Genomic DNA, 26,194 nt, shown 5'->3' on the forward strand with positions numbered 1-26,194 from the left:
AGTAATAATTTGAAATAACTGAAAGCTGCAGCACCACTGTGTTGACGGAATACTTGATTATCTGCATAGCATCATAACGGGTTCTTTTGAAATTGAGATTTGGGACTTAATGTCTCATTGTACAAGAAAGACTACAGTAACCCTTTTTCATCACAAAATACTTGGTACCTTTTAAGTTTTTACTAAACTGCGCGTGCTTCCTATCTATAGATGAATCCTCTGCGTGACTACCAGTCTACATCACACAAGGAAGGAAGCTATCAATCATTTGAGATTTTTTGCAAGTTGCTAGAAAAATTAGTGAGAAACAGATTTGATAAAAGCAAAGAGAAGAAATCCAGATTCCATTTGCATTTCCACAATAAGAAAATATATTATTTTGTTGGGTGACCAGGTAATTTGAGATTTAAAAGATGTGTGATCTCCAGAAAGAGATATAAAATATTTGCCCTTTGAGACTAGGTTGAGGGTGGAGAGAATACTGTGCTCTCAACATAAAGGCTACAGATCCCATTTCCTTTGCTAGAGATATAAACCCTGAATTTTACTGAGATGGATGTAAAATAATTTTAAAAATTACTTAGGTATATTTTACGTTAATGAGACTTGCACTGGTTTGTCACACTTTCAAGATGTGATAATGGTGTAGGGCCATTCTTAGAACTTATGCACAGCAATTCTTAGAACTTATGTACTTGAGCAGACAGACCAGAATGTAACACAGCCTTCCTTGAACAATTAATATTTACATTTACAGATGAAAAAAAGCAAATCATCACACATTTATACAGAAGTGGAGCTAAGATGTAAGATTATTATTCACACTTTATTTTCTTATTAACTACACTGTTATCTGGACAAAGGGCTATAAAGTAGGTTTAAAAGTTAAATTTTAAAACTGAAAACTAAATGTAACTCATTAACATTAATGTGAAATATTCATTTTTATTTGCTGAAGGTGTGGAAGACAATCACTGTTCATTTCACTGTCCTATGACACAAGAAGATTTCGCTGAATTCAAAAACTTTTCTTGTGAAATAAATTTTAATTGAAAAATAATCAGGTGTCAGATTTCAAATTCTGCCATAAAGTGCACCTGAAAATGAGTTCAGTAGCCTTGTCCAAACCCCCAACACAGATGGTTTGTCCATCTCTCTCTTCTACTTATGTACACATACACACACACACTCTCTCTCTCTCTGTCTCTCTCACATGCGACAACCTGACAGGCTTCACAGCTTTTACTCAAAGATGACCCATGGGTGGACAAGCACTTGCAAGTCCAAAACTAACTGAAGCTTGACAAAGGGATTTCACAAAACTGGGTGACTGAGTAAGAAAATGGCAAATGAAATTCAAATGTTGACAAAAGCAAAGTAATGCACATTGGACACACAATCTGGGTGATCCATACAAAATCAGAGTTTAAATTAGCTGTCACCACTCAAAAATCTTGGAGTCACTGTGGATAGTTCTCTGAAAACACCCGTTAATATATAGCAGAAGTCAAAAGGCTAACTTTAGTGCCTTTAGGAAAGGGATAGATAGTAAGACAGAAAATATAATGCAACTATATAAATCCAGGGTACACTCACATCATGAATACTGAGTACAGTTATGATTGTCCCAGCTCAAAAAAAGAGATATTTTAAGGACTCAGCCATATACCGGTGGCACCTCCCTCACAGGGCAACATAGGGACCAACCAGCTCCAAATGAGGGAGTTTGCCAAACGAAGAAATGTCCCCTACCCTTGCCCCATCTCTGCTGGCTGCTCCACCACCCGCTGGCAACAATGCCTCTACCCCCAACTTTTTTCCATCATTTGAGAAAGGAAGCTAAATACAGTTACACCTCTGTCTTTAAATAAAATAAGTCACAAAGTGTGTAAATTTTTTGGGTCTCTTTCACTTGTGGGATTCAAAAACTACAAACTTACTGATAAAGGGGAAGTTTAAGTGAAGGGGGATATACAGTTCATACTCAGAAAATACCAGGAAATATTTTCAGTTTGTTTTGCCAGATTTGTTCTTCTGCGTGGGTTTTTTTTTTTTTTTTGCATTTTTGTGGGGGCATTGGTTTGTTTCTTTGTTTTTGAGAGCGAGTTTAAATTACCGAAAGATTCTTTTTAGTGTAGAATAAAATGGACACTTCTCCTTGGAAACTTCTTTTGATTGCTCCTTCCCCTGAAACCTGTTGGTTCTGATTCTGAAAGTTCCCCTTCTGTGAATGAGGAAGAACTTGGGATGAAGACCGTTTCAAGGCTTCTGGGTTTTTTCCAATCTGGTTTTAATCTGCTGCTTGGACTATTTTATATCACGCACGCTGGCCTTTGTCAGCTAACTCCAGTGGTGGTCAGCCGTGCTGGGCTGTAAGAGCCCTGGTGATAGCAAGGCTGGTGTGCCAGGTGATAGGATCCAACAGCTGCATCAGAGCCCCACAGCCATGGCAGCAGTGGGGCTGGGCAGTGGGGCCTAGGTTAAATAGTTACCCAGTAAGCATCTGTAACTTAACTGGTTACAGTCACAGGCTAATCCATTAGCAACCCTAACTCTGGCTGTATTTATCCTTGATCTTAAGGTCTGAAGTAAGACCCAGGGATAGATGGCAGTTTTAAATGGAGAGAGACCGAGAGAGAGAGAGAGACGGCAAAGACTATTTTGTCCATTTAGAGGGAAGCTCTTCAGCACCGTTTGGGAGCAACCTAAAGAGAAGAACAGTACACCTTAAAGAGAGGAACACTTTAAAGAGGAAACATATTTCAGGTCCAGAACCATCAATGATGAACATATATCTCCTATATAAGCTAACAGTCTTAGAACTGACAAGAAGGAACTGTAGACAGGAGTGAGGTAGCTTCACAGAGATGAATGCTGTCTGGGCTGCGTGACTGATGTGTCATCTCTCTCTTCCCTTCCATCCTCATGCACCATCTGAGGCTTGGACAAGCCCCGTCCAGGAGCTGGAGAGTCCATCAGTGGCGGCAGAGAGGGCCAGGGCATCCCCACCACTGGTGCCTAGATGGGCCTGTCGCCATGAGTGGGATGACGAGTAGTACTAGTAGTAGGCATCCTTCAGTCTGCATAGACTATGGATCGTGCCCTTTAAAGTTTCAATTGAGGACTTCATTTACAGCATCTATTGTGACTATGAAGACCCACACGAGAGTGACAGTCCTTGCTGCACCTCTTGCAGATGTAGTGGGTGTCTGGCAAGTCCTTATTGTGTTTTTTGTGCACTCGCTTCTCCTCTGCTAGCTGTCTGATCTTCATCTCACCCTTCTGAAGGCCCCTGTGTAACCCCTGCCTCCATCTGCCGCGGTCATCTGCTAGTTCTTCCCAGTTGTCCAGCTCGATGTCTACCTCTCTGAGGTCTCTCTTGCAGACATCTTTGTAGCGCAACTGGGGGCGTCCGGGAGGTCTTTTGCCAGAGGCTAGCTCACCATACAGGATGTCTTTTGGAATCCTTCCATCGTTCATCCTGTGGACGTGGCCAAGCCAGCGGAGTTGACGCTGCCTGAGGAGGGTGTGCATGGTTTGGGATTCCAGCTTGCTCGCGGACGGCGGTGTTGGTCACTCTGTCCTTCCATGATATTCCAAGGATGCGCCTGAGGCAGCGCAAGTGGAAGACGTTCAGCCTCTTTTCCTGGGGGGCATACAGGGTCCAAGTCTCGCTGCCATAAAGGAGGGTGATGAGGACGCAGGCTCTATAGACTTATGACAAGGTTCCCAACAAAACTCCATGCTGGAGGAGGGGCTGGCTCTTGAGTGGGCTGACCTTGCCTGGCAGTAGAAGGACTGGGGCAAGGTAGCAGGGGCACTGTGTACCATCAGGCAGGCTGGCCCAGCCTCCTGCCACACCCAATGGTCCACCTGCCCCACCCCCACACCAAGCCCAAGCCTGCCACACCCCTCCCACATTCCTACCTCCCCATGGTCCCAGCCCTGTCCCAGCCCCATCTGGGGCTCCAGGTCCAATGCAGTAGGGGCTCCTGCAGCCACCACAGCTCGCAGGCCTCCATCCCCTCCAAGGGTTGAGGTACCCCCACTCCCTGTTCTTTGCCTCCTTTCCAGGTTGAGGTGCCCACACCCCCATCCCATGCCCCTAACACTTGATATAGTTACTCCCTGTTATAGTACATTTTTTTTCCAACCACCCGTCTCCTTCATGAATGGTTGGGGAGTGGTGATGGTTGGAGGGGCCATGGTGGGGGTGCCTGGGGGCAGAAAGGTATTTCAGCACACGAAATGACAATCACAATAGGATCTCTATGACTCAACCTGTCACATACTTAACCAAAACATTTGACACAGTCAGCAGAGCAAATCTATCTGCAATACGGGAAAAAATGCTCACTGACCCTGTTAAGTCTTATATGTTCATTCTGTAACAACATAGTTGTGTCTACACGTGCACGCTACTTCGAAGTAGCGGCACTAACTTCGAAATAGTGCCCGTCGTGGCTACACGCGTTGGGCGCTATTTCGAAGTTAACTTCGACGGTAGGCGGCGAGACGTCGAAGTCCCTAACCTCATGAGGGGATCGGAATAGCGCCCTACTTCGACGTTCAACGTCGAAGTACGGACAGTGTAGACGATCCGCGTCCCGCAACGTCAAAATTGCCGGGTCCTCCATGGCGGCCATCAGCTGGGGGGTTGAGAGACGCTCTCTCCAGCCCCTCAGCTCACTGGTGGCAGCGTGGAGCGGCCCCTTAAAGGTCCCCTGCCCCTCCCTGACTCTGCAGGAAGCTGAGGCAACGTGCAGGCTGCAGCCTGCACACGCGGCCAGCCTGCACCACCCTCAGCCCCACAGACCTGCGATGGCTGCCCTGCAGCCCCCCCAGGGGACCCACCCCAAGGGGAGCCAGGGCAGCCAGCCCAGCCAGAAGGGCAGCCAGGCTGGGAAGCAGCAGCGGGGCCCCTCCTGGACGGAGGCCGAGCTGCGGGACCTGCTGGGGCTCTGGAGCGAGGAGGAGGTGCTCCAGGTAATGGGGAGCAAGAGACGGAACGCAGACGCGTTTGCTCGGCTGGCCGACGGCCTGGCTGCCCGGGGTCACCCTGCCCGCACTCCTGACCACGTCAGGAGTAAGGTCAAGGAGCTGCGGCAGGGTTACTCCCGGGCCCGGGATGCGGCCAGCCGATCTGGGGCCGCCCCCGTCACTTGCCCCTTCTACAGGGAGCTCAGGGACATCCTGGGCTCCTGGCACACCTCCTCCCCTCCGGCCACCCTTGACACCTCGGCTGACGAGCCCCAGCAGGCCCTGCAGAAGGAGTCCGCCCCGGAGGCAAGCCCCGCACCCCGGGGGCCCCCCCCAGGACATCGCGGCAGGAGGAGGAGGAGGAGGGGGGCTCCTCTTCCGCAGAATCCAGCCTGCAGATCCTCCTCCTGCCATCCCGGAGCAGCAGCAGGGCCTCCGCCCCCCGGGGATCTCCGGACTGTGGGAGCGGACCGACAGGTAGGTACCCCCCTCTGGTGGACACCCCTGGGCTTGAGGGGCGGGGGTAAGAGATGTGTGTCCAGGGCCCCCCACATGCTCACATGGCCATGGCCCCAAGGACATCAGGGCCATGGCCCTCACAGCACTGCATCCATCAGCCCCTGCCCCCCCCCACCCCGCATGACAGTGCCATGCCCCATCCCCGGGCCAGGGGGGAGCGGAACCTCGAGGGGCCCCCGGGAGGAGGGGGTGGGACACCCCGCAGCAGCAGCATGTGATGGAGTGGGGGGAGTGCCAAAGGGAGACTCAGGCTACATATGAGCCACAAGAGCCGAAGAGCTCCCAGGGCCAAAGGAGGATCCTGGCGCTACAGCTGGCAGGTGACACCTCTGCCCCGAACAAACAGGAGGGAGGAGCCGAGCTGGCTTGGAATTGGGGGGCGAGGGCGGGGGCCACAGGTAGAGGCTAGGGGAAGGGAGAGCTGGAAGGCAGCCAGCCTGAGGAGGGGGAAAGCTGCATCCCCGAGGGGCACCCCTTGGGGTCTTCTCCCCACGATGGGTTGGAAGGACTGTCTCTTCTGACAGCTGGTGCTGTCACTCCTGCCAGAAACTGGCCATCTGTGGCCTAAGAAACCTCTCCTGCTCTCAGACCCTGCGGGGTGAAGTGAGAGTCGCTCCCACCAGGGGACGGGGTGCAGGGCAGGGGGACCCCTGAACCCCATCCATCACAGCACCATCTCCCGGGGACGGGGATGGGGAACCTGCAGCACAGGGCTGGGGGGACAAAGGCCACGGCTCGGGGCCCACACTAACGCCTGTCTCCATTCTTCTTCCCCCCCTCCTCTCCTGTGTCCTGCACCTGCACCATCAGAAGGACCGGAAGAGAGTGGCGGCGAGGCGTCAGTCGTCCCGGAGAGCCCTCCGGGACCATCGCTCCAGGGCAGCCCCTCGGCCGAGGACCGACCGGCCCCACAGCGGGCTAGACAGCGGACCCCGCGCCTCCAAACGCCGACGGCAACGGACCCCCAGCTGCTAGCCATCCACCGTCGGCAGCTGGAGGTCACGGAGCAGCACCTCCAGCTGCAGAAGCGGGCGCTGGCCTGGCGCCAGGAGGCATGGGGGGCCTACATGGACACATTTAATTGCCTGGTGGACTACCTGGCCCCCCATGCCGCGCCGGCTGAAACATCGCCCGCCCTGCCTGCTCCTGCAGCCCCACCACCAGCTGCTCCGCCCGTCGCCGTCCCGTCCGCCGTTGCCCCGCCACCCACCGGCGAGGGCCGGAGCACCGAGGGACCCCTGGAGCCACCTGACACTTGCCGGCCACCATACCTTCCGGTTCAGCCAGCTCCCACCCAGCCACAGACCAGCCACAGACCAGGGGATGTGAGTCCCATCCAGAGCCCTGAAGCAGTTGGGGAAGCCCAGGGTGGCAAAGGCTGCGATGGTGGCATCTGGGTCCCCCAGCCTCACGAGCCTGTGCAGGAGCATGGCGTTGATGGCACGCACAACCTGCAGAGAAAGCACATGGGACAGCCCCAATGAGGGGTGAGCAGGGTGTGCGTGGCCCTGTCCTACCCTGCCCCTGCCTGCCCTGGCCCTGCCCTGCCCTGCTCTGGCCCCCCTGCCCTGCCCTGCCCTGGCCTCCCCTCCCCTCCCCTGCCCTGCCCTGCCCTCCCCTCCCCCCGTGGGTTCACTTACCTCCATGAAGACAGCCCCGACGGTGGCCTTGCCGACACCAAACTGCTGGCCCACGGATCGGTAGCTGTCTGGAGTGGCCAGCTTCCAGACAGCAATGCCGACCCATTTCTGCACTGTGAGGGCACGCCGCATGGCAGTGTCCTGGTGCCTGAGTGCGGGGGTGAGCCACTGGCACAGCTCCAGTAATGTCTGCCGGGTCATCCTGAAGTTCCTGAGCCAGTGGTCGTCGTCCCACTCCCCAAGCACCAGCCGCTCCCACCAGTCGGTGCTGGTGGGGTAGCTCCACAGCCGCCGGCGTGTGAGACGGGGGGGGTGGGGTGCTGCAGGGGTAGGGGTTGAGCCCTGCTGCCCTGGGGGCATCTCCTCCCCTGGGGCAAGGAGGTGCTCAGCTGCCTCCCGCATAGCATGGGTCAGGGCAAGCCCTGCTCCTGCTGGGAGGGCTGGGTGGACCTCTAGCTGCTGCTGCTGCTGCTGCTGGTCCATGACTGCGGCGCCTGGGGTCTGTGTGCCTATGGCTCCTCAGACCGCGTGCTGTGCAGGCTGAGTGTGTCTGGGAGGGGCCCTTTAAGTGAGCAGCTAGCTGTTGCCCCGGAAGCGCTAGTCCGCCCCGTGACCCTGTCTGCAGCTGTGCCTGGCATCCCTATTTCGATGTGTGCTACTTGGGCGTGTAGACGTTCCCTCGCTGCGCCTATTTCGATGTTGGGCTGCGCAACGTCGAAGTTGAACATCGACGTTGCTGGCCCTGGAGGACGTGTAGACGCTATTCATCGAAATAGCCTATTTCGATGTCGCCACATCGAAATAGGCTACTTCGATGTAGGCTTCACGTGTAGACGTAGCCCATGAGAGCAACTATCCAGTTTGACACATTCACTTCAGACAGCTTTGAGGTGAAAACCAAAGGGAAGCTAGGATGCATTCTTGTCCCTACACTCCTTCGAATCTTTTTATCTGTATTTTTGAACTGTATATTTTAAGATATGAAAGATGGAGTGTATTTCCACAAAAATCAGACAGGAAACTCTTCAACATGTCCCAATTTAAATCAAAGGACAAAGTAAAAAAGGTGTTAATGAGGGAACTTCTCTTTCATAGAAAGATGGAATCCTAGGGCTTGACGAAACTTCTGGAGGTCATCAAGTCCAGCCCCTGCCCAAAGCCTGGGTCATCTGAGGAGGTTGGAAGTGAGATGCATTCCCAAAAAATGTTATATGGAGACCTATCAGAGGGAACAACAGGACCTCCCAAGGTTCACTACAAAGACACATGCAAGAGAGATGTGAAGGAACTTGAATTCTTGACCAATGGAAAATCTGGGCAAGAGATTGTAACAAGTTGTCTCATCATCGTCCAGAAGGGTACTAAAGTCCATGACAGAAGCTGGCTTCTACAGCTTGAAGAGAGAAGAGCCTTTAGGAGGAAGCAATTGGCCCCCTACCAAGATAAATATATTTGCAATAAATGGCAGAGACCACGCAAATTTCAGACTGGACTATTCAGTCACATGAGATATCTCAAACCATCTACATCATAGGTTGTAATTCTCACAGCCTTTTGAAGGAAAAAGAATGCCAACAATGTTATCTCCCTTCATAATATATACTACTGACAAGGTCACTTCACTTTAAACATATTAAATATCTCATTATGTTTATTTGTGGAAAAACCATCATTTTTATAATTATGATACATTCTACAATCCTCAAGAATGTACTAGAGCAATTTCATTACAAAAAAAAAAAATGTCCTAAAGGGAAGGTCTTGCTAGTATGCATGGAGAGCAGCTAGCATGGACTCAACTCTCAACCTCCATACATTTCTGATGTTTATACACTGTAAAGACTGTTAAGTCACTAAGTCTTCCTGTCCTTGGGACTGGATGAGATCTGTTAAATCAGTGGTTCTCAACCAGATGCACAAGGTACAACTTATCCAGATATTTGCCTTGTTTTACAACAGGCTACATAAAAAGTACTAGCAAAGTCAGTACAAACTAATATATGAATAATGGATTGTTTTTACTGTTCTACATCCAGAACATTGAAATGTGAGTACAATATTTATATCAAAATGTATTTCTTTTATAATTATATGGTAAAACAAAAAAGTAAGCAATTTTTCAATAACAGCATGTGGTGTCTCTCTTGTATATTTACGTCCGATTTTGTAAGCAAGTAATTTAAGAAAGGTGACCCTCATATGCAAGGCAACTCAGACTCTTGGAAGGCATACAGTAGTCTGGAACAGTTGAGAGTCATTGCATTAAGTCACAGACTACAATAAATGAAAAAATAAAGGGAATTCAGTTTAAAAAAAAAAAGTTTTCAAGAATCACAAACTTGTCCCATAACTGCTAGAAAAAGGAGTATTAAAACACTGAACAGACAATGTATATGTAGCTTCATCCAGCCTTTTGGCACTCCTGTTAAAAGCTAAGTACAACAGAATGAGCTAAGGAAAGAGAGTTAGGCTGAACTCTAAATCTTATTCCTTTTGTAAATGTGATTCCCACAACACCACACACACATCTAAGCATCACAGTTTCACTTTTAATCCATACTGTTCTCCTGAAATAAATGTTCTCCAATAAAGCAAGACTTAACTAGAGTACATTATCATGTCTTGGAAGATACATGATTCAACCGTACAGGCATCGTGGCACAGTAAAGAGCCATATCAAAGAAATTATGCACAAGAGATTTGTCAATTTGGAGATCTACTCATTTGAAGTAACAGTTCACGTTATTTTCTCCTCCACTTAACCCAGAGGTCCTCAGACTGTGGGTTGGGACTGCAAAGTGCATCATGACCCAGTTAAAATGGGAGTCACAAGGGTTGGCTTAGATTTGCTGGGGTCTGGGGCTGAAGCCCCAAAGCCAGAGCTCCTTCCCCAACTGGTGGCCAAAGCTGAAGTGCAAGGGCTTCAGCCCCGTGCAGAGAGATTTGGCTCCAGCCCCAAGTAGTTAGAGGCTTTGCTTTTGGCCCCCCTACTTGGTGGGATGGGGCTTGGGTTAGCTCAGGATTTTTCTCTCTCTCCTGGGGTCAAGTAGTAATTTTTGTTGTCAGAAAGGGGTCACAATGCAATGATGTTTGAGAACCACTGATCTAGCCCATTGCTGTATACACAATATATGTTGATGTTGTGGTCTTCCAACTACTTTCTGGGACTGTTCTCATATTCACTACACATAATCTCTTGTTAACCTCGGTTAGAGGGGTATTAAGAGACTACTTGAAGTGATTAATGGAAGTCTAACTGGACTTGATCCTTACTGATCCTACTGAAATCTTAAACCTGAAAGCAGACATTAATAATCTCCAATTTAATTTAAAAAAAACTCTTGTCCTCATGGTTGTGAAGAAAATCTTCCAAACACGAATCAAGTGTAACAGATGCTATTATATCCACATAAATCAATGGACTATTTGAAACAAATGAGAATGAGAGTTGTGAATCCCTTCATCCATTAATTTCACTGAGGCAAGTTTTAAGGCTCAATGAAATGTTATTGTCCACATTACACATTTCATTGCTGACCATTTGTGGGAGCAAAACCCAAATAGTGTGGAAAATGTTACTGCAGAGAAGGAAATACAAAGGGAAGGTCGAGGGAAAACACAAAGAGAAAGGGAAACAAACTGAGAAAAATGAGGATGAGGAGAGAAGACAGACAAACAGCAGAAGTAGTCATAAATCCTAAAAAGAGAGGATGATTTTCCCACTAAATGGCACCAAATGTGACAATAAGGTACTAAACAACTAGTAAATAATGCTGGTAACTGTAAGTTTACTTATTACATAAAAGCCACAAAGCACCCTTGCTCTCTGTGCAAGACATTCTATTAGAGACTGAGAAGAGAATATAGTCTTATCACCTGTTAAATTTTACTATAATTCAGAGAAGATAATAATGGGCTAGCAGTGAAGGAAACCTGGTAGCGTGGCCACAAGATTGACCTACATCAAGTGCCTGCTGCGGCTGACACTCTTGGGAAAACGAGCCTTTTATTAGTTAAGAACTCAAGCCTGTTGGGAGCAAATGAGGTGGCAGCTGTAACAGAGACAGGGACTCAGTAGCTCCCATTTTGTGGAAGAACACACACAACAAACGTATGGAGGCTTCACATTTATCAGAAGCACTCCAGAACTCTTCAGAGGAAGAGCTTGCATCATCAGCAGGGACTTCTCTCCCATAACCTCATTCTCATGTTCCTCAACTAACAACATACATGCCATCATGTGCCAACAATGCCCAGATGCTTTGTATATTGGACAGACATCAAACTCTCTCAGACAAAGAGGTAATGGGCACAAAACAGACACCAAAACACTCCTGATCCACAAACTAGTTAGTCTAAATTTTAATGGAGTGGGCCATTCTGTTAATGACTTAAGAGTTTGCGTCTTATTGAAGAAGAATTTTCACTCTGCTCTGGAAAGAGAAACTACTGAACTCTCTTCCATATTCAAATTTGACACATTAACACGAGGTTTGAACCGGGATGCAAATGTTCTGGGACACTGTAGGGGCTCTTTTACATACTTGGCTTAATCTAATTCTTTATTCCCCGCCCTCCCGCCTCTCTGATTTGTTCACCTTGATAATTTTTTTTCTGATTTGTCAACTTTGATTACTGTTTTTGGTTCTCTATGCCTTAAATATTGAGTCTGTTCTGGCATGGCTACGGTCTGAAGAAGTGGGTCTGTCCCACGAAAGCTCACCTAATAAATTATTTTGTTAGTCTTTAAAGTGCTACTTTACTGCTTTTTTGTTTTGATAGTATATAGACTAGCATGGCTTTCTTTCTGTTATTAACCTCATTGGATGCTTACTATTTTTTAACTTACTAAATTTTAACTAGTCACCTTTCACATTTTGTTGACTGTTGTTTGCTTCTCTCTTACCAAACCCCCTTTGCATTAGGATCTTATTCTTTCTGGACACCATGCTCCCCTTCCCATAAAAACTAGGGATGTAAAACCCCACATTAATTAGCTAACTTTACCTTTAACTAGCTCACCACTTAAACAGGGGTGGCAGGGGTGCTTCCACCAACTTCTGCTATGGACGGGGACTGCTCTGACCAGGTGGGAGAACCCCCAACTGCCGCTGCTCCAGCCCTGACCAATTAACCATAATTGGTAAGCCTCATCCATTTAGGGCAAGGCTTTCTAATTTCCCACCTCCATCTCCCTCCCCACACTTTTAGTCTCAGACTTCCATCATTCCTCTTATTTATATTCACACCAAACCCATGCTCTGTTTATCAAGCCTCTTATCTCTAACAATCCTCCCATAAAAGGAAACAAAATAATGCAACTAAAATTACATGTGCCAATCATCACTCAGACAACTTTGTTTTTATGTGGTATCTCTTCCCTGGTCTTCATTTGTCTTGTTTTTTTAAAAAGATTGCACATATTTCAAAGCAGGGACCATTCTTTAGTCTGTGTTTGGAAAGCAACATACTACATTTTGGGCACTACCAGAGTATAAGTACACACCGGAACCAGAACGTTAATCAAAAATAGCTTAGCAAATTAATGAAAAATTCATTCGTTTCTACTAGGGATGTTAAAAAATGAGTAATCTGGTAACCAAGTAACTGCCAAAATTCCTGTCAATTACTCAGTTCACCACCACCACACCTGCTGCTCTGCACTTAAAAGGCTGAGCCATCACATGGGCTGGCTCAGCTTCTGTCCTGGTTGTGGGGATCAGGCCCCAATTCTTCAAAAGGCATAAGCATCTGCTTAATTTTAAATATATGATTAAATCCCACCAATTTCAGTGGCACTTAAGCACCTAAGTTCTGTCCACAGTGTGGTTGCTGTCATACATTTTAAATGCAGATAGTGGATAGAAGCTGAGCCAGCCTGCTATCTGGCTCAACCTGTAAAATGTAGAGCAGCAGAGGGAAAACTACCTGATCCCAGCACAAGTAGGGATGGAGGCTGAGTGAGCCACTCCCTATCTACTTGGGGAGGGGAGAGCTTCTGTGTACCCCAATACTCCATATCTAGTCTCTAAAAGCCAGTTACTCATTTGATTTCGTATGAACATCTACTTAACTTACAGTCTCATTTATTATAAACCAGTAATATTACTTTGACTTTTATTTAAACATTAATTCTATTATACATACTTTGACTTCATTCCAAGCTTAAACTGTAAAATCTTTAGGGCAAAGACTACACCTTATTGTGGGTGTGTGTTCAACATCTCATATGGAGGAGTCAATCTTAGTTGTGGTCTCTAGAACTACCATAATACAAATTAAGAATCATTAAACAGAAAAACACTGAAATTCATATAATGAAGGAACTATGCAGTCAGTATATTGGGAATTGGTATTACTGGTTTGTCATTTCACAGGTGTTACAATTGTAACAACACTTGAGATGCACTGCAGGTTTCTGAGACCCCAAGAGAAACTACTGATTTGGAGAAGGTCAGATTTATTCCTGAAACAAATCAAACCCTTTCAGAACCACACATGGTAAAACTATATAAGAGAGACAAGTACCTCATAATCTGAGAGGAAATCTAGTAATTTTGATCGAGACGAGATGTAGAGTAGTGGAGTCATCACCCGACGAACAAACTTTTCAATATAAACAGCACTCATAGGGCCTTTGTATTCAATTGGTCCAAAACTAGTACCAAAAAATAATAATAAATTAAGACTTGAAGGTTAAGCTGTAACCACTAAATTCACAGTGGAAGCCCCAGGTTGGGATGGCAGAGGCTGAGAAGAAAAAACAGACACTATGATCAGACCCTAGAGGTTTGTAGCACTGATTAAGAGTAACTTCTGTAACTGAGAGCGTAGCTGTGCTGAAGGACTAGAAAGGAGTAGATGAATAGGCCATTCTACTTTGCCCATATATCTCAGTAGATGCAAAAGCATAGGTTTCAAAAACTCTTGAGAATTAAAAGAGAAAACAAAGAATTAAACTAGATAGGTCCAAATACTGCTCTTCCATCACACACAGATAATGCAAGAATGAAGTAGGCATTCACAAGTGGCTGTTAACTGCCATTTGATTAGGTTTAACATTACACTGCACAACAAAATAAATTAGAAAGAAAAAGTTAGGAAGTACAGTACATAAAAATCAAATTAAAACCATAAAGTGTAGCCTTAATTCTCTTCGGCTATGTCTACGCTTGCCATGTACTTCAAAGGGGGCATGGTAATCAGGCTGATGAGAGATTACAAATGAAGTGCCGTAAAGGCACTTCCAAGTAGCGTGCTGCCAACCACGGCACTTCGAAAGCACCGATTTTGAAAGCACGCAGCTCAGCGCAGCTACACGGGGGTCCTTTGTGAAAGGACCCCGCACATTTCAAAATCCCCTTATTCCTCTCAGCTGAAAGGACCCCCGTGTAGCTGCACCACGGCTGGCAGCATGTGAATGCTAATGAGGACCTGAATATTTAATTCAGCGCCTCATTAGTATTCTTCCATTTGGCCATTAGCATGGCTATTTCAAAGTTTTGGCCAAGTGTGGCCACAGCCACTACATATTCATACAGACTGAACTGGTCCAGTCATTGCACGACATCATGTCAATTTGTGTTATTACAGTTGGATTGTTCACAACATGCATTACATCACAGGAACATTATTGTGCAAAGCATAGGTCAGAAAAATTGATGGAAAAATATTACTCTGCATGCACAATATACAACTTTAGACATTCAAAATCTTGGTATACGGAGAGGAGTCCATCCACTCACCATAAGCAATTCAAGCACACTAGTCTATAATGACCTGTAAAGTGGCATACTTCACTTAAGCACAGAAGTTCTGTCTGCAGTATGGGTGCTTTCCTAGATTAAGAACATATGGTACCACCCATTCACAAAGCAAGCAGGAAATATTTAAAAGAAAACAAATTATATAAGTCTAAAGTCTTGACTCCTCATTGGAAGCAAACTTCAGTTGAGATCAATGGGAATTTTGACTAAGGTCAAAGCAATGGACAGGTTTTAAACTAAGTGACTACTCACAGGAGGTGAAATTCAGCCATGTGCAAAGGGCAGCAAAAGTCCATACATCACTTACGTCCCATTCCGGCCATTTGGGAGTGTAAGCGGGATATAAATGGTTAATGGGTTTTCTGCTGTGCCTCTGCACAGTGATGAATGTCTCCTTGCAACCCTTCCTACACATCAATGTATTATAAACCACATTCTTGATATTTTTATCATGTTTTCTCTACTAATAATCTAAAATGCAGACAAATCACATTTGTGAAATTCTTACCTCCGATGATACAAATATATCACAGGAAAATAAAAGAAATGTTTCTGTTTCCTGCATTTCCCCTGGTTCCACCAGCAGTTAACTGCCACAAACAGCACCTGCAGAACAAACCAAAGGTACAGAACACATCATCATGACTTTCTCTAGCCTGTGTTGACTGACTGTTTGCTCCAGCCCTCTGCCACCCTCCAAAGTAGCTTCATCTGAGCTTCGCTCTTTTACCCACTTCTCTACTCCCCTGCCACTTCCTCCTTTCCCCTCAGTGTCCCCTATCTTCACTTTTCTTTCCATTTATTTTATTTTCTCCTAAGTATATACACACACACACAAAAAATATCCCACAAAGGAAATAACAAAATATTTGGTGCCATCACATTGTTTACTCTGGCTGCATCTACACTACACAAGAAATTTGAATTTATTAATATCGATTTTGAAATTCTGGAATTTATAAGCTTGAATTTGACCATCCCCCCCCCCCCCCCCCCGCATGCTCCTCACAAAGTTGTCTTATTGCTGCCACACTCAACTGGCAAACATCGACTGTTGCAACAGTGCATTGTGGGAACCTATCCCATAGTTCCCTCATCCCTGTAGCATTCGGGGTATGCTCACTGGTCTTTTGACATCATCTTCCCACATTGTATTTTCCTCATTCCCCTCTTGTACTAAGCAACTGTCATTTTTCCCTTTGGGAGAACAGAAAAAGGAGGGCATCCACAGAAATAGCAAAAAAGTTTGCAGAAATGTCTTTGTTCTGTAACTGAGCTCTTAAGTGGTCATCCACTACATGTAAAACCTCCTGTGATTGCATCTGATCCCTGAAAATAATACAGGGGCCCTGAGAAGCTTGAAGAAAGAGAAGATAGGAAAGTTCTTCAAAAAAAGAGAGTTGCTGAGGGGAGAGTCTTTGGCTTTGGCCCTAACCGCACACAAGCCAGGACATGATGCTGCCTGGCAGCATGGCCAGCACAGAACAGCAGGCATGTGCTTTTAAGGGACCAGGGGCTTACCCACATGATGTGGCTGAGCACACGAAAGACCCAGACCGTGTGGTGCCTGTGGGGGAGGGAGGGAGGTGGTTCACGCACAAATGTAAACCACTGAGAAGAAGTTTCTTGGCATCTTATGCAAGCATGGCCACCCAAAACAGCCCTCTTGCCACGTGGTGCGGAGGGGCAGAAGCTGGTACCAGGTGTCAAAGTCAGACTCAGCACTCACAAATTTATCAGACCACTCTGTTTATGAGCAAAGCTGCTCTGCTAATGCATCCAGAAAATGTGAGTGCCATACAGGGCTTAAACCCCCTGATTTATACAGATGAAAGTAAGCAAAATTAACAAGATTACAAAAGGGGCAGGACTCACATGATTCCCATGAGACTAGTCAGTATCTTCATTTCCATATCAAGCCTCAGCAATCTCCTGTCCATATCTCCCTGGTTATCTCAATTACTTTCTGTGTAACACCTAATGTTCCTTTTCTGTTATCCCAGACACACCTGGCTCCACTCTGATCTATCCTGCATACCTACAAACAACATTAACATAATCTTTTCTTTCCTGTTCTTCAACTTATACTATTATTACAGTATAATTCATCTCTCTCTTACAATATAGTTCTTTCTACTTTCACACAGGCAGTGCAAAAAAAAAAAAAGAACAACAACAAGTGTAGAGACAGAGCCATGAACTCCCTGAAGGGGATATCTGAAATGGACAGATGTGCTCACAGCTCTAATTGCAAAGAGAGAGAGACATTTCTCAGGCTCTAATACAAACCTGAGCCCACCACCACATGCTTGCTGCTATCACTTTGAAATTCACAATCTCTCTCTTACCTAATTCCGGCACTCTTGGAAAGCAGCGGCCAGAACAGAGTACTGAGGGGCGCTGTGGATTACATACGGGACGCCTCTGGAGGCGAACACATTCAATTTTAAGACATGGTGCTTCCACACTGGCCTTTAATTGAACTTTTGAAGTAGAGCTTGATGCTATAGCCATTAGGTAACAACGATACTGTAATTTCAAGATTAGTGCTCCCAAAATCAACCTAATGGTCTTTACAGTGAAGACAGTCACATGGCAATATTGAGCTAACTGCCTTAAATTTGAATGTATCTCGTAGTGTAGATGCAGCCTCTGTTTGTCACTACACCACTTCTCCTACCCCTGTCTTTGTCTCGTCTGTTCAGACTGCATGTTCTTTGGGGCAAAGACTGTTCATACTGTGTTTGTGCATTACCCCACTCCTGACTGGTCTTTAGGCACTACTGGAATAAATATGATTATTATTAAAATGTATCAAATTAAAATTTCTAACATAGCTATTAAAATCCAAGATAGATGACATAAATAATTTCCTGTTTCTTTTTGAAGAGTGTTGTGCTCTTCTTTTCTACTTCTATAACTGTATCAAACGATGTGACTCTTTAAAAAGAGGCAAATCCAATCCTTGCACAGATTAACACAGGTGGCATACACAACTGGTGTATAAACTATAATTGCATTTGTAAGTCCCCATTCACAGATTGAGAATACACCCTGAAAAACGTGAAGTGTAGCAAGAGATTATTTCATGACTTCACCTAATTTTTTTAAATACTACAAAGTCAAAATATTAAAATAGAGCTGAACTCACACAAACAGTTAATGCCTAGCTGTTACGGGATAGAAAAAGGAGCAGCAACAAGTGTTAAAAAACGCTCAAGGGGATTCAGATAATTTTATAAATACAAACTCTGGGGCACTTCATGATTGGCAGAAGTTTTCTCTCAGTCTCCAGCTACTACATAACACAAAACCATCTTTAAAAGATCACAGACTGTACTCTGCCAAAGAACCCAGGTTTCGACTGCACTACTCTGCCTGTATATTCTGCTCACAATTTCACGCGCCGTATCTCTCAATGCACAGCAAGTCACTCAGCAATGAATAAAATAAACACTGTGTTGGGCAAAGATTCAGAGGGACACCAACACAAGCTTCCAAAAAGGTGAAATATATGCTTCAAAAAAATTCATCTATTATGAGAAGCAGAAATGGAATAATCTAAGGAAGAAGGAACTGAATTTTAGATACAGGTTGAATCTCTCTAGTCTGCTGCTCTCTGGTCCAGCTACATCCATGGTCAAGCATGATTTTAGCTAGCCAGATGTCCACTTATCATAGATGTGGCAAAGTTCACTGTCATCCATAAAATTTATTTGCACCCATCAGTCCTGGTTCTCAATGTCCTGTGCTGTTACTCAGCACCAGTCTACCCTTAAATATCTTCTAAGGGCCCAGTAAGCAGTGGAAATGTTGGTAATATTGTTAGACAATACTGCCCTCCTGTGGTTTGGCACCAGTCAGGTCCCACAGATACCAGACTAGAGAGGTTCAACCTGCATTGACACTATTTTCAGTTTAAGTAAATGTAAATATGACTGTTCATCTCTAGGCCACTTTGAGCAAAGCAGAAAGGTAATAATTAAACAAAAGAACAGGAAAGAGCACTCAAAACTAGTAGAGAATATGGAAGAACAAGATAGTACCTGCGCATAATATCTTTTAATGTAACCAGCACAACCACTGGCTGGCTTTCAGTCAAGCTGACCAGACCCTTGTCATATATACCTGGTTCTGTTTACTATAGTTTAGGTTAAAAAATGTTTCCATTTTATACCATTTATTTTTTTCATAGAATACTCACTTTAGGAAAAAGTCACCTCTTAGAGATTAAATAAATGTGGGAAAACCCTTCATCAGAACGAAACTTTTTGTTACTTCTTTAGAGGACAGGAGAACCCACGCTGTCTCTCTACCATGTTGAAGGCAAAAAGGTTTGCTTCAGAAAACCATGCATTTGGGAGATTGTCTCAGTCACATTTGCAAGATTAAAACCCTTCAGAAAAAGTCCAGAGCGCACTCTCTCACCTTTGCACAAAAAATTAAGGTCTGAATAAGTCCAAATTACCAGCTCTACACTACAGACCATACAACCATAGTTATACAGCTTTGCTGCTGTAACTTTTTCTTTGTAGCCACCTTATGGCAACAGGAAAAAACAGCAGTAGTTATGTCAGCAAAGAGAGTATTGCCCACAAACATCACAGTATCCACACTGGTACTTTTGTTGGTGAAACATCAGTAAGTGGAGCATTTTGCTAACAAAACCACTAATGAAGACAAAGCCTTATTCTGCCATGATTTGCACTCATTTCCTAAGTTGTGGCATGAAATCCACCGCTGGGAATTTTAGGAGAGCTGTTGGAATGAAGTGTCTTGGAGCTGGGCAGAAAGTAAAGACAAACCAGTAAGAGACCTTCTTGTGTAAGCATCCCACCACCTTCTACATTACAGAGGTTTGGCACAGTTAGCTCAGGGACTGCTAGCTCCTCCAGCTAGAGGTGGAGCACAACCTTCCACTTCCTGTCTCCACCTCTTCCTCTACTCCCTTCCTGCCAGGCTTACATAGCCCTGTGCTAAGGAGGCCCGCAGCTGTTCCCCATTTACCTCTCAGGTCTGGGCTTGTTCAGCCAGCTCCAATTACCTTTTCTGCTGCAGCTGGCATGGCAGAGCTCTGGCTCACTTTTCTTAGCCAGCAGTCTGTCACACCAACCCAGGCTCTCTTTGAAAAAGTATGCAGAATTTTACTAGTTACAATTCACACCGTTCCCTTCCTAGAAGTAAGAACACCAGCTATGTGAGAGAATGGTGACAACAGAATTTCTGCATTTAATTTAAAAATTAAGAGGACAGGCTAAACATGAGCATCTAGATCCTAGTGACTTTCCATGGGAACTATGTATGCTCAGAGAAAGGTGGAGTTTGGAAATGAACATAGGCCAACTAAGCTATTTTTAAATCAACATCTTTTCTGGAATTACCTGGTCTGCCAATCTGCTCGACACTTGTTCAATTTCGTCTCTTGCTGCAATGGACTGTCCACACCATGGGGCATAGTAAAAATACAATACAATTTCAGAATCTTGACGAATGTGATCTGCATAGTCCAGCTGCCCCCGAAAAAGATCAAGGACTGGGGACCTTGAGGAGAAGAAATTAACCGGAGCCTTCGCTGCCATCGTTACATCTTTTGCTCGGCTAAGGAAAAGAAAAAGAAAGTACTTAGAAAACATAATACAAACAGCAATAAATAAATAAATAAACACTCATTTACTGAAGCCTACCAAAGGTTATGCGACAACAAAAATCTTCAAAACGGATGCAAATGATTAAAATTCATATTATCTGGGTTAATCCAAGGACATCATCAAATAGTGTTTACTTCTTAAAGCTTCTATCGGACACTTTCTTGTATGTTGTGTTGTAGTGGGTCACGGGACAACTCAGGAGTGGGTCAGTGGCACTCTTATCTTTATACATTTTTTGAACTTCACAGACACTTGATGAAAGAAAATTTGTCGTATTTTTAAAGAATTTTGCTGAGAAACTAAACAAGCATATATAAAGCTAAGTAATTTGCTCCACTTTCCTAAGACACTAAACAATACAATAATCAAAGTAAGAGAACAATGGAGATCAGATGAGTTAATCAAGGAACTGACAACAATATAAACTGGTATTACAGCCTAATACAGAAACAAACTGAAAAAAAAAAACAACTGTGATGTGGGGCAGGATTTATGGAGGGGTATGTCCCATTATATGGATTTATTATTATTTACATACACAGTTACCTAGTTACAGATAACCTCACAATTATCTAAAAAAGGAATTCAAAAGAGAAAAATACTTTAAAACAAAAAGGAACTCCTCTACAGTTTTTGTCTGTGGAGCTCTAGTGGCAGTCAGGAAATGCAGTTTGGTGAGCCCAGTTTCTATTTTCTGACTCAGTCATCTTATGTTTCGAGGCATAATACTATCTTGTCTTTATTTCTGGTCTCCTTGGGACCAGGCCAAGTAAAGAAGGGAAAACACTTCTTACTTTTGTGACATAGGGAGCAGCATGCCTCTACCACATTTACATGGCTTTTTAAGGATGCAATTCAAGCCAGCACTCCATGCACCTCACAGAAAATTAGGGAACCACAGGTTTCATACCCCAACTACATGCGCACTAGGGTCCTGAACTTACTCACCCCTCCCTCTCCCTTACAGCATTTTTGGAGCACCATGAATAATCTGATTTGCGCTCCTTCCTTGATCCTCCCTCCCTCTTTCCAATAAACAGTCTTCCTACCATCTTAAACCTCACATTCACAAGGTCCACAAAATAAATCTCAAGTCGCTATATAGGTTAAAGATTATATGGTTCTCGGGCTGTTAAGGCCTAGCCACTTCCTTAAATATCTTGTAGCCAGCTCACTGACATTTGATCAACAGCACTGTCTTTGTCCCTTACACATTTCGCATTTCTTCAGTGTTACTCTGGGCCTCACATAAGAACACCCATACTGAGTCAGACCACAGGTCCATCTAGCCCAGTACCCTGTCTTCTGGGAGTCACAAATGCCAGAGAACCTAGAGGGAGTGAACAGAACAGGCAATCATTTGAGTGATCCCTCTCCTGTCATTCATTTCAGCCTCTGAGGTTAGAGACACCATTCCTACCCATCCTATATAATAAGTATTGATGGATCTCCAAGAATTTATCTCGTTCTTTTTGAACACTGTTAAAATCCTGGTCCTTCACAACATTCTCTGGCAAGGAGTTCAACAGGTTGACTGCACTATGTGAAGAAAAACTTCTTTTTGTTTTAAGCCTGCTTCATATTTATTTCGTTTGGTGACCCTTAGTTCTTACGTTATGGGAACAAGTAAATATTTTTTTCATATTCACTTTCTCCATACCTATCAGGATTTCATAGCTCTCTATCATATCATAACCCTGCTTAGTTTCCTATTTTCTAAGCTAAAAAGTCCCAGTATTTTTAATCTATCTTCATACGACACCCATTCCAAACCCCAAATCATTTTTGTTGTCCTTTTCTGAAAATCTTCTGATGCCAATGTATCTTTTTTGAGATGAAGCAACCACATCTATATGCAGTATTCAAAATGGGGGCATACCACAGATTTACACAGAAGCACTAAGATACTGTCTTGGTCTCTATCCCTTTTGTAATGATTCCAAACATACTATTTGCTTTTTTGACTGCTGCAGCACAATGAGTGGATGTTTTCATAGAACTATTCACAAAGAATCCAAGATCTTGCTCTTGAGTGGTTATGGCTAAAATAATCCCCATCATTTGTATGTATAGTTGGGATTAATTTTTCCAATGTGCGTTACTTTGTGTTAATCAACATTAAAATTCATTTGCCATTTTGTTGCCCTAGTTTTGAGAAATCTTTTCGAAGCTCTGTCACAACTCTTTGAAGAGTTCTTTCACAGCACTGCTTTGGACTTAATTATCTTGAACAGTTTAGTAACATCAGCAAATTTTGCCACCTCACTATTTACCCCTTTTCCCAGATCATTTATTGATATGTTCAACAGAATGGTTCCAGTACAAACCCTTGGGGTACATCACTAGTTACCACTCTCCATTCTGAAAACTGACTACTTATTCCTACACTTTGTTTCCTATCTTTTAACCTGTTACCAGCCCATGACAGGTCCTTCCATCTCACCCATGACTTTTTTTTTTTAAACTTAAGAGCCACTAGTGATGAACCTTCCAAAAGGCTTTCTAGAAATCTAAGTACACTACATCCAGTGGATCCCCCATGTAAACATGCTTTTTGACCCCCTCAAAGAACCCTAGCAGATTACTAAGGTGTATTTTCCCTTTACAGAAACGTGTTCATGATTCTATTTTTTACTATTAATTTCAGCTAATTTGCCCAACAGTGATATTAGACTTACCAGTCTGTAATTGCCAGGATTGCCTCTACAGCTCTTTTTAAATATTGGTATCACTTTACCTATCTTGCAATCATTACATACAGAAGTTGATTTGAAGGACTGGTTAAAACCACTGTTAGTTGTGAAGCAATTTCACATTTGAGTTCTTTCAGAACTCTTGGGTGAATGCTATCTTGTCCCAGTGAGCTGTTATTATCAAAGTAAAAAATTACAGACTGTCAGCCATTGGCTAGCCTGGGTGAACTGTGTGAAAGGTCATCTTGCTCTTCCAAGCCCAGACAAAGTTGCTTCAAAACTGTTTTTAAGATCCTCTTAATATAAGCTTAGTAAAACACATACAGAAGACTCAAGTTTGTACTCAGTGTTTACAATACTATAAGCTAGTAGTGGGCAAGCTGTCTAGGTCACTCTGGACCCTATTTATGTCTCCCCCCAGTTTAGTGTCACCTGCAAACCTGCTGAAGGTGCAATCCATCTCATCATCCAGATCAGGGTGGTCCAACTACAGGCCTATAGGCCACATGTAGCCTGCAGGTTTATTTCTGTGGCCCATGAAAACTCAGGTTGATAATGGAGATGTTTTGAAGTGGTTATGATATGCATGACAGGCTCTGCAATTCTAGTGTCATGTATAAAAATATAACAACAACATCAGCATGACCCACTCCATCAGTAAAGCGAAACTCCCAGTCTAGGCCTTGCATAACCAGGTATGCTTTATGTATATGTAAGGCATCTTGATGCTGTGTGACACATCAGTCAGCCGCAGGCCTTCAGCTGAGATGAACCAAGCACATGGGTATAGCATTCCCTAACTACCAGTAACCATGCACAATTATTGAAGCTTCTGTCTGGTAGGCAGTAGCTCCCCAGCCTGCCCTATTCGCCTGTGGCCACACACCCCCACATCCCCTCTCCACTGGCTCTCTCCTCTCTTCGCTGTTCCAACACTACCCCCAACCACCACACACATGTGCATCCCTTTACAGTCAAATCTCTGAACCCAAGCAAAAGGGTATTTGGGTGGGGAGAAAAAGAAGAAAACTCACACTTCAATGCAATTTCTGAAGAAAATAGAGCATGTTTTCTACTGGCTATTAGATGGTGTTTGTAAAGACTGGACATGAAAAAGGTGCCTAATTAAAAACACAATTTAGGAATAAAAAACGGTAGTCCAGTGACTCCCTGGAAGTCTGGGACAGAGGGAAAGAGCTGTCTTGTCCATAGGATGAGATGGGCGACCCACCTCAGGCTCCACCCTTTGACGGGCCCCACACCTCAGGAGGGCAGAGAGAGGGTTGAATGATCTTGAACACTTTGCTTCTTGTCATGAACTAATAACAGATGATATCAAGGCAGACTTTTCAAGCTTTTCAGAAAAAATTCAAACTATATCTGCTGAGTAAGACAAAAGATCTGCATACTTTGAAACACTGAAGCCCAATGGTCACTTGTTTAAAAATCTGATTCAAGCTACAGAAGGGAGAGAGTCACCAGATCTTCAGCCTGAACTGTGTGAACTGCAATTTGACTCACTTGCTAACAAAAAGTCAGGGGAGTTTCTGGAAGTTGGTCTGCCAGTATTTCCCCAAACTGAGACTTTGCACTCAAGATATATTTAACGTTTAGTAGCACTTATAGGTGTGAAAGTACATCTTCTGTGATGAAACAAATGAAATCCAAAGGCTCAAAACCAAATGGATAAATGAAACATTGGATGCATCTCTTTGACTCGCTACCACCAACATTGATATTGATATGAATATTCTGGTAAAAGAAAAACCTCACCCCGACACCTTCCATTACTAGGAAAGAATACAGTTAGAACTAGTTCAATAGAAATGTAATGTCTCCTTTTCATCTTTAACTTTTTCTATTTATATCCATTTTATTTAGTTATCGGATTCTTTAAATGAATTTTTCATGGAGCTTTGAAGGAAATAGATTTATATATTCCCCACACACACACACACACTCCTTACTCTGCCAAAAACAGTACTAATAAAATTCTGTATTGTCTGAGAAGATTTTAATTTTAAGATCCTTGGACTGGGTCTTAAGTTCACGTAAACTGGCGTAGTTCTATTGACCGAGGCACAAATGGTGGTGGAGCTTTGTGACTTTGTCCTCACTCACAACTATGTCAGATTTGAGGACAATTTATACCTTCAAGACAGTGGCACTCCTACGGGCACCCGCATGGCCCCCACAGTATGCCAGCATTCTTATGGCTGACCTGGAACACTTCCTCAGCTCTCATCCCCTAGCACCCCTCCTCTACTTGCACTACACTGTTGACATCTTCATCACCTGGACCCATGGGAAGGAGGCTCTTGAAGTGTTCCACCATGATTTCAACAGTTTCCACCCCACCATCAACCTAAGCCTGGACAAATCCACACAAGAGATCCACGTCATGGACACTACTGTGCAAATGAGTGATGGTCACATAAACAACACCCTGTACCAGAAATCCACAGACTGCTATGCTTACCTATATGTCTCCAGCTTCCATCCGGGCACACCACACGATCCATTGTATACAGCCAGGCACTAAGGTACAACTGTATTTGCTCCAATCCTTCAGACAGAGACAAACACCTACAAGACCTTTACCAAGTTTTCCTGAAACTACGATACCCACTTAAGGAAGTAAAGAAACAGATTGACAGAGCCAGACATACCCAGAAGCCACCTGCTACAAGACAGGCCCAACAAGGAAAACAACAGAACACCACTGGCCATCACATACAGCCCCAGCTAAAGCCTCTCCAATATATCATCAGCGATCTATAACCCATCCCGGACAACAATCCTTCACCCTCACAGACCTTGGGAGGCAGGCCAGTCCTCACCTACAGACAGCCCGTCAACCTTAAATTCTCACCAGCAACTATAGGCTACACCACAGTAACTCTAAACCTGGAACCAATCCCTGCAACAAATCTCAGTGCCAACTTTGC

The 26,194-nt window shown here is 44.5% G+C and overlaps 1 protein-coding gene across 3 annotated transcripts in view; it reads right to left on the reverse strand.

The window, feature by feature from the left end:
* Positions 1–26,194, reverse strand: part of TXNDC11 (thioredoxin domain containing 11) — a 128,686-nt gene that overhangs the window by 89,502 nt on the left and 12,990 nt on the right. For 2 of the 3 annotated variants that reach the window (XR_012647787.1, XM_075011062.1), the window contains exons 2-4: positions 20,287–20,503; positions 15,414–15,511; positions 13,668–13,797 (exon numbers count right to left, since the gene is read on the reverse strand). Coding sequence is in view for 2 of the 3 variants with exons in the window: in XM_075011062.1 (XP_074867163.1) it covers positions 13,668–13,797; positions 15,414–15,511; positions 20,287–20,503 (445 nt within the window). In the remaining variant the exon portion in view is untranslated. Of the gene's footprint in view, positions 1–13,667; positions 13,798–15,413; positions 15,512–20,286; positions 20,504–26,194 lie in introns of those variants that run through there. The other variant, XM_075011064.1, reaches the window with a different exon arrangement.

This window comes from Carettochelys insculpta, chromosome 16 (genome assembly GCF_033958435.1).
Source record: "Carettochelys insculpta isolate YL-2023 chromosome 16, ASM3395843v1, whole genome shotgun sequence".
NCBI classification, from domain to species: Eukaryota; Metazoa; Chordata; order Testudines; family Carettochelyidae; genus Carettochelys; species Carettochelys insculpta.